Consider the following 14,476-nt stretch of genomic DNA (forward strand, 5'->3'; position numbering starts at 1 on the left):
CACTGTATAGTCAGGGTGGTACTGAGCTGTGCAGCGCAATCCGACAAGGAGAGGAGGTTACTCCACTGAGACAAACCTTGATGTTGATGGAACATTTAACTAATGCTGCATAATAATAACTGGTATTCACATGTAAGTGGAGAGGATATCTCCTCTATGTTATAGCCATCTACAGTTCATTAGGGTCTGGGCCTCGGCAGCAGCAATGAGACAATAGAGTATTTATTAGAAACTCTCTTGTCTTCATCCTCTTATACGCGTGTAACAAAAGCCCCAAGCAAACTGCTTTTCTTCTTTGTTGTGCCTGAAGAAGAGTTTTGGCTGCCGTCCGCAGATAATAGTTATCCCCGTGGTCAGTGCAATAGTGTAAGTTCATCTCAATCATAATGCTTGCTTTGCTAAAGCATCTGTCCCAGAAAGGCATCCAGTCCTGATATGAAGGCTCCAATACTTCCCTCTGTTAAAAAGATGTGCCCTGCTTCGACTTCGAATTTGTACCTCGTTGGCTTTCAGCCACTGGTTTTTATTCCACTTTTCTCAGCTAAATCATAGAATCCTAGAACACTAGGACTGGAAGGGACCTCGAGAGGTTATTAAATCCAGTCCCCTGCCCTCATGGCAGGACCCAGCGCCATCTAGACCATCCCTGATGGATGTCCCTCTAACCTGCTCTTAGATATCTCCAGAGATGGAGATTCCACAGTCTCCCGAGGCAACTTATTCCAGGCTACATCTAGACTGGCATGATTTTCCGGAAATGCTTTTAACTGAAAAGTTTTTCCGTTAAAAGCATTTTCAGAAAAGAGCGCCTAGATTGGCACGGACGCTTTGGCACAAAAGCGCTTTTTGCGGAAAAGCGTCTGTGCCAATCTAGATGCGCTTTTCTGCAAAAAAAGCCCCGATCACCATTTTTGTGGAAAACAAATCTGGGCTGTCTACACTGGCCCTTTTGCGGGGCTGCACACGCGCCAGGGGGCGGGACCACCCATACGCAGCGTGCCCAGTGCTGGTGCCACCCATGCGCTGCACTCCCGGGGCCGGCGCCGCTCCTGTGCTGCACACCCAGAAGCCGGCATCACCCATGTGCTGCGCGCCTGGGGCTGGTGCTGCTCCTGCGCCACGTGCCAGGGTTGGGGATGCTCATACGCCGCACGCCCATGGCCAGCACAGCCCATGCACTGCACGCCTGGGGGCGTGGCTGCCCATGTGCTGTGTGCCCCAGGCTGGCACCACCCCTGTGCCACGCTCCTAGGGGCCGGCACTGCCCATACGCTGCGTGCCCGGTGCCGGCACAGCCCTTGTGCTCTGCACCTGCGGGTGGGGCCGCCCATACACTCTGTGCCCAGGGCCGGGGGCCACCCATACTCCGCATGCCCGGTGCCGGCACAGCCCTTGTGCTCTGCACCTGCAGGTGGGGCCGCCCATACACTCTGTGCCCAGGGCCGGGGGCCGCCCATACTCCGCATGCCCGGTGCCGGCACAGCCCTTGTGCTCTGCACCTGCAGGTGGGGCCGCCCATACACTCTGTGCCCAGGGCCGGGGGCCGCCCATACTCCGCATGCCCGGTGCCGGCACAGCCCTTGTGCTCTGCACCTGCAGGTGGGGCCGCCCATACACTCTGTGCCCAGGGCCGGGGGCCGCCCATACTCCGCATGCCCGGTGCCGGCACAGCCCTTGTGCTCTGCACCTGCGGGTGGGGCCGCCCATACACTCTGTGCCCAGGGCCGGGGGCCGCCCATACTCCGCATGCCCGGTGCCGGCACAGCCCTTGTGCTCTGCACCTGCAGGTGGGGCCGCCCATACGCTCTGTGCCCAGGGCCGGGGGCCGCCCATACTCCGCATGCCCGGTGCCGGCGCCACCCATGCGCCGCGCTTCTGGGGCCAGCACTGCACTTGTGCCGCACACCCAGGAGCCGGCAGCACCCATATGCTGCACGCCTGGGGCCGGCGCCGCTCATACGCCGTGCACCCGGGGGTGGGGCCACCCATGTGCTGCACGCCTGGGGCCGGCGCCGCTCCTTGCCATGCGCCCGGGGCCGGCCCCGCTCATACGCCGTGCACCCGGGGGTGGGGCCACCCATACGCTGCATGCCCAGGGGACGGCACGGCCCATGCACCACATGCCAGGGGGCGGAGCTGGCCCCGATTACTTGGCGGGCGCACAGAAATGGCCCGGCGGGCACCATGGCGCTTGTGGGCACCGCATTGGGGACCACTGATCTAAACTCTCGTGGAGAGTAGCATAACGAGTACCAGAGGCCACCTGCTGAAGCGAGACTAATTCACATTAGAAATAAGGCAGAATATTCAACTATGAAGAAGTCTAACCAGTGGAACCAACTACTCAAGGCCATGCTGGACTCTCTGTCTTCTGAGGTCTTCAAACCAAGACTCCATGCCTTTCTGGAAGATGCTTCTGGCATTCTCGAGATCAGATTGGATAATCTAATTGTCAGTCTGTGAGAAGCCCTGCCCCAGGAACTGGGGCATGCAAGGATGAATGGAAAATCCTCAGGCCAGGTACAGGAGAGGCGGGAGAATTGATGGGGACTTGGAACACTGGCAGGAGCATTTCCTACATCAGAACGGCCAGACTGGGTCAGACCAAAGGCCCATCCAGCCCAGTGTCCTGTCTGCCCACAGTGGCCAATGCCAGGTGTCTCAGAGGGAGTGATCCGAACAGGTGATCCTCACGCGATCCCTCCCTTGTCTCCCACTTCCAGAGAAACAGAGGCTCGGGACCCCATCCCTACCCATCCTGGCTAATAGCCATCGATGGACCCAACCTCCATGAATCTGTCCTCCGGGGTGACAGTGGCTTCGTCATGTGCTGTATGCTGCTTTTTCTCCAGGCTGATGCCTGAAGTGTTTCCTGTGTGACAGTGGTTGGGCCACTCACTGGAGTTTTTCCTAGGCACTGAGAGTTTCTCCTGAGTTTTCCCTGGAGATGAGGCCTTGCTTGTGGATAGGTACATTGGCGCGTGGAGGAGCTGCCTTCTTTATGTGGCCTGATTCCTTCTCCTTCCAGTCTCCTACTGCTGGCCTTACCTCTCCCTGTGTTTTATTCCTCTCCAGAACATCAGCAGTGAGCCCTTGCGATTGGACTATCGGACCCTGGCGGCTTTGCCCACAAACAACTTCCCAAGAGTCACCCGTGCTGTAAGTGATGGGGCCTCACTGAGACTCCTCTCCTCTCCTCTCTTCTCCCTTCCCTTCCCTTCCCTTCCCTTCCCTTCCCTCTCTTCTCCCCTCTCCTCTTCCCCTCTCCCTTCCCCTTCCCTCCCCATCTCTCCTCTCCCTTCACTTCCCCTCCCCTCTCCCCTCTTCCCCTCCCCTCCTCTCTCCTCCCCTCCCCTCCCCTCTCTTCTCCCCTCTTCCCCTCCCCTCCTCTCCTCTTCGCCTCCTCTCCCCATCTCCCCTCCCCTCCCCTCCCCATCTCTCCTCTCCCTTCACTTCCCCTCCCCTCTCCCCTCTTCCCCTCCCCTCCTCTCCTCTCTCCTCCCCTCTCCTCTTCCCCTCTCCCCTCTCTTCTCCCCTCTTCCCCTCCCCTCCTCTCCTCTTCCCCTCCCCTCCCCATCTCTCCCCTCTCCTCCCCTCCCATCCCCATCTCTCCTCTTCCTTCCCTTCCCCTCCCCTCCTCTCCTCTCTCCTCCCCTCTCCTCTTCCCCTCTCCCCTCCCCTCCCTTCTCCCCTCTTCCCCTCCCCTCCCCATCTCCCCTCCCCTTCCCTCCCCATCTCTCCTCTCCCTTCCCTTCCCCTCTCTTCTCCCCTCTTCCCCCCTCTTCCCCTCTCCTCCTCTCCCCTCCCCTCCCCTCCCCATCTCTCCTCTCCCTCCCCTCCCCTCCCCTCCCCATCTCTCCCCTCCCTTCCCTCCCCTCCCCTCCCCATCTCTCCTCTTCCTTCCCTTCCCTTCCCCTCTCCTCTCTCCTCTCCTCTTCCCCCCCTCCCCTCTCTTCTGCCATCGTCTCCTGCTCTCCTCTCCCCTCTTCCCCTCCCCTCTCCTCCCCTCCCCGCCCCTCCCCTTCGCCTGCTGGCCCATCATCCTGGGCCCCACATCTCACCCCATCACTCTGTCACTTTTAGACCCTGCCTCCCTTCCTGTTCACTTTCTCACAGCACCCATTCGCCACTTCCCCGCTCATTCCTCCATTGCATTCCCCAGGATCATCCCGAGACTCTGCCTCCCCCTTGCTTCCCCTGCCATTCCCCTGGCCCTGCAGGGAAGAATGGAACGTGACTTAGCAGCTGGAGTCCAGGGCAAGCTGCCCCCTTGGGAGCAGCTGTCTCTCCTGCCCCCACCCACCCCGGAGGTGCCTTGTGAAGGACTGCTTCAGTCGGGGAGTTTCTGGGGGCTGAGGAATGCAGGGCTGCACAAGCTGCTATTTTGAAATGTGAGGAGGCGGCAGCAGCATCTATAAATGTCTCATTTCAGACAGAGGAGCAGCTGATGCCCATGTTCATGTCCCTCCAGCTGTCCGGCGCCCAACCCTGTGCATACTCCGATACAGAAAAGACGGAGTGGGGGGGGCTGCAAGTGACGGGGGGCTGCGAAGTGGAGTTGGCCTCTGGCAGATAGGCTGAGCTCAGGACCAGGGCAGCTGGCAAGGAAGTACACTGGTAATCCATCAGCTTCTTTGCCATCTGACAGTCAAGTTTAATGAAGGCGACTATGACTGTTCCTTGTTCTCACAACAGCGTTAGCTCCTGTTTCTTGCTATGTCCGATTCTTCCCGCTGGTCGCCCTTCTGTCTCATCAAGCCATGTCTGCCATCTGATCGTCTCATGTCAGAGGCAGCATGAGCCCTGGTCTAGCCTGTATGGCCTCCTTTAGTCCTGGCGGTGTTTGATTCTTTCTCATTAGCTCCAGCTGGCCCTCAGAGAGCCTTTGAGCCACTCTCACTGGAGTGGCATGACTCAGAGAAAGCTAGCTCTGGAGTGTCTGTGCCTGTCTAGCCGAACACGTCTCGGAGAGCTCAGGTCCTTCGGGTGGGGCGGAAGGAAGGAAGGCCCAGCTCCCTTCGGAAACACTTTCTCACACTGCTGAGCAGTGGTCGGACGGCACAGAGCTGCTGCAGGGCTCTGATCTGGGTCCTGGAGAGGATTCCCCTTGGGAGCTCCTGAACATGTGGCCCCAGGCAAGAGGTGAGAATTTAAGCCTAGCTTGTTGTGTATGGTATCAGGGATTTACTGCGAGTAGCGTGCTTTGTATCTGTATGGGATACATTTAAAAGCCAGCTTTGATTCTGGATTGTACACAGGACGGTGTCTGGTCCGCTGTTCGTTAGACCCATGTGTGGTCGCTCTCTCTGAGATGTGTCTGCGTAGTGCCCTGGGCATAGAGTCCCCGGGCACCGACCTCAGCTTTCTTGTCGAGTCACTGATTCAGAGACTGGAAGGGACTAGCATGGAGAACCCTGGAGTGACACTCACTCACCCTCTCCCCAGGACTGGATTCAGTTTGAAGGGAGCCCAGGGCTGGTCTCGTTTTGAGAGCCTCGCTTTGCAGAGTCAGTGTCTTTCCTTTTTTGCTTTCCCACTCCCCCTGCCCAGTGCCGAAGACTCGTTTGTTCAGGTCCCTCGACTGTGTCAGTTCCGCGCCTGTTGGAAAGCTGGGTGAACGTTCAAACAGCCCCTTTGAACTCTGGCACAGGACTGGGGGTGATGCTCTGGTTTGACGTATCTAATCACGTGGACAAATGAGATGTATTTTGCGGGTGTCAAAGGAGTTTCAGGCTGGGTGCCCTGGAGCTGCTCCGAGTGAAGCCAGGCAGGACTTTAGCATATCATGACTCCCCACAGGGCAACCTTGCACCATAGAAAGCAGCTTCTTCAGCTTGCACGTCTCCTGGGTCTGACCTCAGAAAGCTCAGCCCTCTATATACCCTGGGAGCCCTCCTGGGCAGGACACTGGGGAAGCCTTGCACACCCCCAGAGGGCCCTGCACCCGCCTCCACAGTCAGCAGCAACTGACAGCCAGCATACAGCACAGAAGATTATTCGTCGACGGGACCGCAGAGGAGATCAGACTTTGTTAGCCCAGAAAGCAGGAACATTCAGCAAAGCCCATATTGGGGGGATCCAGGGCCTCCCAAAATAAGAGACGGACGAGTTTCCACCAGCCCATCTGATCTCCCTTGTAATTTCTCTGGCTTTGTCTCTTTCCTGGGCAAACCAACACCTGATCTCTTTCCTCCTAGCACCTTGTGGGGGGTGGGGCAAGCCATCATCAGAGCGGCCGGGCGGGGTCAGAGCAATGGCCCATCCAGCCCAGGGTCCGGTCTGCCCACAGTGGCCAGTGCCAGGTGCCCAGAGGGAGGGAACAGAACAGGGAACCCTCACCTGATCCCTCCCCTCACCCATTCCCTGCTACTGACAGAGGCCAGGACACCCACCCTGCCCTGCCTGGCTAACAGCCACTGATGCATTTATCTAGTTCTGCTTTCAATCCGCGTAGCATTTTCTGAATTCTGTTGCAGGGTGTTGGCCATTTTCTGCGTGGGTGATACTCACATCTGCCCTCTAGAGACCTCTTCAGCAGTCATGCGCCCGTATACCAACACCCAGCTACTTGAGCAATACATAAGGGAAACTGAGGCACATACAGAGTTCAGAGGAAACATTAAGAACGTTCCCACTGTATCACAGGAGACCCCTCAAAATCTAAGACCCCAGGCTGCTGTGCCTAAAGCCCCAGTGTTAATTCGTATTGGCCTCACACCAACATTGCCTCAAGCCCGTTAGCTCCAGTTTGAGGCAGAGGCGTCTTTTGGAAAGACCCAGGCTAGATTACACCACCATATTCCGAGGTCGATTACTGCAGTGTTCGAGTACCCATTGGATCTGAGCTGGGTTATGCTGACAGAAGAGGATTAGGGCCCAGAGCGATGGATCAGGACAGATGATGACTGCATCAGTCCTGTGTCTGCACTGGGGGGAGGAGCGTGTTTTCCCATCTCTCGGGGGGCAGGACTGGGTCTATGGCACTATGTTAACAGAACCTTAGTTACTCAGTGGGAGGAAGAAGAGGCAGAAGCTGGGAGTCCACCCCAGAAGACCCTGCAGCATCCCTGGAGATGAGGCTGACACCCAGAGAGACTCAGGAGCTAGCGGTGTCATTGAGCCAAAGCAGGGCTTCTGAGGCATGCTGTGGGCCAGTGCCCTCCTCACCTTCAGGGTTGGCCCTCCCGGCCCCACACTACGCAAGAGGGATTGTGCTTTCCTTCTCCCTGCGGCAGAGTGGCCAACCCATTAAATGAAGAGAGCCAGTGGTGGAAAAAATGCAAAGAGCTGCACCCAAATTGTTGAGTGAAAGAAAAGGGGGAGGGGGAGACACTGTCCTTTTAAAAACCATGGGCAGGCTATTTGGCCACATCAGGCTCCCGTCTCCTGCCGCCATTTTGCCACATGGACAGCTCCCCTGCACCGGGCCCAGGCCGATTGTAGGGGCACATGGGTGACTTTGCGAGCTGCACTTTCGGGGTGAAGAGCCGCATGCGGGTTGGCCACCCTGCCCTGTGGGTGGGATTAGCAGGACCTGTTGTCGCCTGCACCGTGGGGTCTGTGCTCATGTAGCATCTCTGGTTTCCTCCCCGGCCTTAGAGAACGGGCAGGGAGAATGCTGCGGCAGACCTTAGTGCCACGAGGCAATGCTGCCATGGGGTAAGAGGAAAGGTCCTCCCCTGGACTGAGAACTGGTTAAAAGACAGGAAACAAAGGGCAGGAATGAATGGTCGGTTTTCAGAGTGGAGAGGGGTAACTAGTGGGGCCCCCAGGGGTTCATACTGGAGAGGGAACAGGGTGATGCTGGGAGAGGAGGGGGGAGGAGTGGGTGTCAGGAGAAGAGAGGGCATGAGGAAGGCGGGAGTTAGAGCAAGCCATGTGTGAGGGCCCAGAGGGGCATGAGGAGAACTGGGGCAGAGCGTGGTGGGCGTGGGGGACAGGTGTTGGACAGGCAGGGGCTGTGAGGGAAGGGGGAGGCACCAGGAGGGTGCAGGGCTAAGGGAAGGTGCAGGTGCCAGGGGATGGTGGGAGTGAAGCAGAAGGGCAGACACAGGAAGGAGAGGGGAGGGACGGGCACCAGAGGGCAGAGGAGAGAGCAGGGCAGGTGGGTAGAGGGAGGTGTTAAGAGAGGGGCTAGAGGAGGGGGAAGGGAACAGCAGGTGCAGGGGTCAGAGAGGATGGGGACTTTCCAGTCGTGGAACTTGTATGGTCTCTATATTTATCCCGGAGCGGGGCATGAGGGGAACCCGGGCCCACCCTCTTTCCAGGGCCCTAAGGTGGGGGATGTCCACTCTCCCCTCATCTGGCTGATGGGGCTAGACACCTCAACTCATCAGCCCGCAGGCGAGCCTCCTTCCGCCCACCCTGGGCTGTTTCCTCACCCCGCTCACCAGGTCACTCCTTCGGCCCCTTCTCCTCGGCCCGGTGACTCCTTGCCCGTCTCTCTTCCCATTCCCCCCGGTCAGGTTGGCCCTCCCTCTTTTGTAGGCCTCCCACTGCCCCCCTCACCGGTCCTCCTGCGCTTGTGCCAGCATCTCAGAGACTCATAGACTTTAAGGTCAGAAGGGACCATTCTGATCATCTAGTCTGACCCCCTGCACAGTGCAGGCCACAGAATCTCACCCACCCCTCCCAGAATAATCCTCTCACCTAGATCTCAGATATTGAAGCCTTCAAATACTTTGAAGACCCCAAGATGCAGAGAATCCTCCAGCTGTGATCTGTGCCCCATGCTACAGAGGAAGGCGAAAAACCTCCAGGGCCTCTGCCAATCTACCCTGGAGGAAAATTCCTTCCCCACCCCAAATATGGCGATCAGCTAAACCCTGAGCATGTGGGAAGACTCATCAGCCAGACACCCAGAAAGTTCTCTATAGTAACTCCTATCATCCCTCCATTGACCTATTCCCACTGATAATGAATGGACAATTAGTTACCAAGATCCTGTTATCTCATCAAACCATCCCCTTCATAAACCCATCTAGTTTAATCTTGAAACCAGATAGATCTTTTGCCCCCACGACTTCCCTTGGAAGGCTCCCGTGTTCGCTTCCCCGCAGGCCTCTCCCGGCCTGCTCTCTATCGCGCCTGCGCCGGCGTTCTCGAGCTACCTCCCGAGATGCCCCCGTCCACCGCACTGCTCACTCCTCCCTCGCCCTCACAGGCCTCTCCCGACCTGCTCTGTATCGCGCCTGCGCCGGCGTTCCTCGAGCTACCTCCCGAGATGCCCCCGTCCACCGCGCTGCTCACTCCTCCCCTGCCCTCGCAGGCCTCTCCCGACCTGCTCTGTATCGCGCCTGTGCCGGCGTTCTCGAGCTCCCTCCCGAGATGCCCCCGTCCACCGCGCTGCTCACTCCTCCCCCGCCCTCGCAGGCCTCTCCTGACCTGCTCTCTATCGCGCCTGCGCCGGCGTTCCTCGAGCTCCCTCCCGAGATGCCTCCGTCCACCGCGCTGCTCACTCCTCCCTCGCCCTCACAGGCCTCTCCCGACCTGCTCTCTATCGCGCCGGCGCCGGCGTTCCTCGAGCTCCCTCCCGAGATGCCCCCGTCCACCGCGCTGCTCACTCCTCCCCCGCCCTCGCAGGCCTCTCCCGACCTGCTCTCTATCGCGCCTGTGCCGGCGTTCTCGAGCTCCCTCCCGAGATGCCCCCGTCCACCGCGCTGCTCACTCCTCCCCCGCCCTCGCAGGCCTCTCCTGACCTGCTCTCTATCGCGCCTGCGCCGGCGTTCCTCGAGCTCCCTCCCGAGATGCCTCCGTCCACCGCGCTGCTCACTCCTCCCTCGCCCTCACAGGCCTCTCCCGACCTGCTCTCTATCGCGCCGGCGCCGGCGTTCCTCGAGCTCCCTCCCGAGATGCCCCCGTCCACCGCGCTGCTCACTCCTCCCCCGCCCTCGCAGGCCTCTCCCGACCTGCTCTCTATCGCGCCTGCGCCGGCGTTCCTCGAGCTCCCTCCCGAGATGCCCCCGCTAGTGTCCACCGTGCTGCTCACTCCTCCCCCGCCCTCGCAGGCCTCTCCCGACCTGCTCTGTATCGCGCCTGTGCCGGCGTTCCTCGAGCTACCTCCCGAGATGCCCCCGTCCACCGCGCTGCTCACTCCTCCCCTGCCCTCGCAGGCCTCTCCCGACCTGCTCTCTATCGCGCCGGCGCCGGCGTTCCTCGAGCTCCCTCCCGAGATGCCCCCGTCCACCGCGCTGCTCACTCCTCCCCCGCCCTCACAGGCTTCTCCCGACCTGCTCTCTATCGCGCCTACGCCGGCGTTCCTCGAGCTACCTCCCGAGATGCCCCCGTCCACCGCGCTGCTCACTCCTCCCCCGCCCTCACAGGCCTCTCCCGACCTGCTCTCTATCGCGCCTGCGCCGGCGTTCCTCGAGCTCCCTCCCGAGATGCCCCCGTCCACCGCGCTGCTCACTCCTCCCTCGCCCTCACAGGCCTCTCCCGACCTGCTCTCTATCGCGCCTGCGCCGGCGTTCTCGAGCTACCTCCCGAGATGCCTCCGTCCACCGCGCTGCTCACTCCTCCCCCGCCCTCACAGGCCTCTCCCGACCTGCTCTCTATCGCGCCTGCGCCGGCGTTCCTCGAGCTCCCTCCCGAGATGCCCCCGTCCACCGCGCTGCTCACTCCTCCCCCGCCCTCACAGGCCTCTCCCGACCTGCTCTCTATCGCGCCTGCGCCGGCGTTCCTCGAGCTCCCTCCCGAGATGCCCCCGTCCACCGCGCTGCTCACTCCTCCCCCGCCCTCACAGGCCTCTCCCGACCTGCTCTCTATCGCGCCTACGCCGGCGTTCCTCGAGCTCCCTCCCGAGATGCCCCCGTCCACCGCGCTGCTCACTCCTCCCCCGCCCTCACAGGCCTCTCCCGACCTGCTCTCTATCGCGCCTGCGCCGGCGTTCCTCGAGCTCCCTCCCGAGATGCCCCCGTCCACCGCGCTGCTCACTCCTCCACCGCCCTCGTAGGCCTCTCCCGACCTGCTCTCTATCGCGCCTGCGCCGGCGTTCCTCGAGCTACCTCCCGAGATGCCCCCGCTAGTGTCCACCGCGCTGCTCACTCCTCCCCCGCCCTCACAGGCTTCTCCCAACCTGCTCTCTATCGCGCCTGCGCCGGCGTTCCTCGAGCTCCCTCCCGAGATGCCCCCGTCCACCGCACTGCTCACTCCTCCCCCGCCCTCGCAGGCCTCTCCCGACCTGCTCTCTATTGCGCCTGCGCCGGCGTTCCTCGAGCTCCCTCCCGAGATGCCCCCGTCCACCGCGCTGCTCACTCCTCCACCGCCCTCGCAGGCCTCTCCCGACCTGCTCTCTATCGCGCCTACGCCGGCGTTCCTCGAGCTACCTCCCGAGATGCCTCCGCTAGTGTCCACCGCGCTGCTCACTCCTCCCCCGCCCTCACAGGCCTCTCCTTACCTGCTTCTCACTGCACATGCACCGGCGCTCCCGGGATTCTCTCTGGGGGCACCTGCGCTTGCGTCCGTCACCCCGCCGTCCGCCTGGCATGTTCTGGCCACCACCGCTTCTTCTCTTGCCAGGGGGAGGTCAGTCAGTCGCCGCCTGCCTCTGTGGACTGGTTTGGGGCTGTGCGGGGTTTCCTCACATCGTCACAGTGCGCAAGACAAAACCTGCTCTGCTCATGGATGGAAAATCTTAGAGGGACACTGGATATGATAAAGGTCTATAAAATCATGACTGGTGTGTGGAGAAGTGAATAAGCTATTTACTCCTTCCCGTAACACAAAAATTAGGGGTCACCAAATGAAGTTAATAGGTAGCAGGTTTAAAACAAACAAAAGGAAATACTTCTTCACACAACACGCAGTCAACCTGTGGAACTCCTTGCCAGTGGATGTTGTGAAATCCAAGACTATACCAGGGTTCCAAAAAGAGCTAGATAAATTCATGGAGGTTTGGTCCAGGCTGGGTAGGACGACGTCCTTGGCCTCTGTTTGTCAGGGGCTGGGAATGGGAGACAGTGGAGGGGTCACATGATGATTTCCTGTTCCCTCTCTGGGGCATTTGGGCAGGCAGGACACTGGGCTGCATGGACCTTTGGGCTGACCCCGTCTGGCCGCTCTGACGTTCTGAAGTATTTGTCTATAGCTAGACTGCAAGTCTCCCAGTAGAGGTGCAGCTCAGATGGGCAAAAGATTCTTTTGCCAGTGTAGTTTGTCGGCTCCCTGAGCGACACGGTGTCCCCATAAAAGGGCTGTTTTCTGTGACAGTTTCTTCTGCACAGGCCTGTTTTGGCAGCACCAAGTCTGTTAGGGGTAGGATTTTTTTGTCTTGCTCCCCCAGAGCTCAGTGTCTGGAAACCTGAGAGGAGCATCGTTCTCTCTCACGGCCTCAGCATGAGATGGGGTGGGCGGGAGCTGGGAGGACCTGAGTGCCAGGAATTTCTGGACTCTTCAGCCTCCCAGCTGCCATGTGAGACCCCCACCTCCCCTTCCCTGAGGGCTATTTTGGGGAGTGTCACTGACACGGGCCGCAGGCTGATTGGAGCACAAAGGATCTCCCTGCGCTTAGCCTGCTTCTGGACGGAGGGCGTTGGAGAGGTTGGCTCTGTGACTGGCTCTGCTTCCCGGGAAAAGGCTCGCTGCCCACCAGGAGCATGTGCCACTGAGAGCCTGGCCTCTGCTGTGTAGAGGAGGAAGGTCAGTGCTTCCAGTTGCACTGTCAGGAAGAGTGTGAGTGTGAAATCCGGTGCCTTGATGGAGTCAACAGCAGCCTTTTAATGCCCCCTGACAGGCCTGACTCTGGTGGGTCTAGGGGCGTTTGTGCTGCCTTTCAATGGGGAAGAATTTGAGCTGTTTTCATGGGCACTGTAGTGAGGCGGGTGTTAGCCTGCTGGAGGGTGGGGAGCTGTTTTCGTGGGCACTGTAGTGAGGCGGGTGTTAGCCTGCGGGAGGATGGGGAGCTGTTTTCGTGGGCACTGTAGTCAGGCGGGTGTTAGCCTGCTGGAGGGTGGGGAGCTGTTTTCGTGGGCACTGTAGTGAGGCGGGTGTTAGCCTGCGGGAGGGTGGGGAGCTGTTTTCGTGGGCGCTGTAGTGAGGCGGGTGTTAGCCTGCTGGAGGGTGGGGAGCTGTTTTCGTGGGCACTGTAGTGAGGCGGGTGTTAGCCTGCGGGAGGATGGGGAGCTGTTTTCGTGGGCACTGTAGTGAGGTGGGTGTTAGCCTGCTGGAGGGTGGGGAGCTGTTTTCGTGGGCACTGTAGTGAGGCGGGTGTTAGCCTGCGGGAGGGTGGGGAGCTGTTTTCGTGGGCACTGTAGTGAGGCGGGTGTTAGCCTGCGGGAGGGTGGGGAGCTGTTTTCGTGGGCACTGTAGTGAGGCGGGTGTTAGCCTGCGGGAGGGTGGGGAGCTGTTTTCGTGGGCACTGTAGTGAGGCGGGTGTTAGCCTGCTGGAGGGTGGGGAGCTGTTTTCGTGGGCACTGTAGTCAGGCGGGTGTTAGCCTGCGGGAGGGTGGGGAGCTGTTTTCGTGGGCACTGTAGTGAGGCGGGTGTTAGCCTGCGGGAGGATGGGGAGCTGTTTTCGTGGGCACTGTAGTGAGGCGGGTGTTAGCCTGCTGGAGGGTGGGGAGCTGTTTTCGTGGGCACTGTAGGGAGGCGGGTGTTAGCCTGCTGGAGGGTGGGGAGCTGTTTTCGTGGGCGCTGTAGGGAGGCGGGTGTTAGCCTGCTGGAGGGTGGGGAGCTGTTTTCGTGGGCGCTGTAGGGAGGCGGGTGTTAGCCTGATGGAGGATGGGGAGCTGTTTTCGTGGGCACTGTAGTGAGGCGGGTGTTAGCCTGTGGGAGGATGGGGAGCTGTTTTCGTGGGCACTGTAGTGAGGCGGGTGTTAGCCTGCGGGAGGGTGGGGAGCTGTTTTCGTGGGCACTGTAGTGAGGCGGGTGTTAGCCTGCGGGAGGGTGGGGAGCTGTTTTCGTGGGCACTGTAGTCAGGCGGGTGATAGCCTGTGGGAGGGTGGGGAGCTGTTTTCGTGGGCACTGTAGTGAGGCGGGTGTTAGCCTGCGGGAGGGTGGGGAGCTGTTTTCGTGGGCACTGTAGTGAGGCGGGTGTTAGCCTGCTGGAGGGTGGGGAGCTGTTTTCGTGGGCACTGTAGTGAGGCGGGTGTTAGCCTGCGGGAGGATGGGGAGCTGTTTTCGTGGGCACTGTAGTGAGGCGGGTGTTAGCCTGCGGGAGGGTGGGGAGCTGTTTTCGTGGGCACTGTAGTGAGGCGGGTGTTAGCCTGCGGGAGGGTGGGGAGCTGTTTTCGTGGGCACTGTAGTGAGGCGGGTGTTAGCCTGCGGGAGGATGGGGAGCTGTTTTCGTGGGCACTGTAGTGAGGCGGGTGTTAGCCTGTGGGAGGGTGGGGAGCTGTTTTCGTGGGCACTGTAGTCAGGCGGGTGTTAGCCTGCGGGAGGGTGGGGAGCTGTTTTCGTGGGCACTGTAGTGGGGCGGGTGTTAGCCTGCGGGAGGGTGGGGAGCTGTTTTCGTGGGCACTGTAGTCAGGCGGGTGTTAGC

At 60.2% G+C, this 14,476-nt stretch overlaps 1 protein-coding gene across 46 annotated transcripts in view; it reads left to right on the top strand.

Moving 5' to 3' along the window:
* The window catches only part of SCRIB (scribble planar cell polarity protein), a 264,687-nt gene that overhangs the window by 164,826 nt on the left and 85,385 nt on the right, over positions 1 to 14,476 (top strand). For 39 of the 46 annotated variants that reach the window (XM_075919859.1, XM_075919864.1, XM_075919865.1 and 36 more), the window contains one exon: positions 3,076 to 3,159. The exons of the other annotated variants lie outside the window; for them this stretch is intronic. In XM_075919859.1, the coding sequence (XP_075775974.1) occupies positions 3,076 to 3,159 (84 nt within the window). The remainder of the gene's footprint in view (positions 1 to 3,075; positions 3,160 to 14,476) is intronic. 46 annotated transcript variants of the gene reach the window in all.

Source organism: Pelodiscus sinensis, chromosome 2 (genome assembly GCF_049634645.1).
Source record: "Pelodiscus sinensis isolate JC-2024 chromosome 2, ASM4963464v1, whole genome shotgun sequence".
NCBI lineage: Eukaryota > Metazoa > Chordata > Testudines > Trionychidae > Pelodiscus > Pelodiscus sinensis.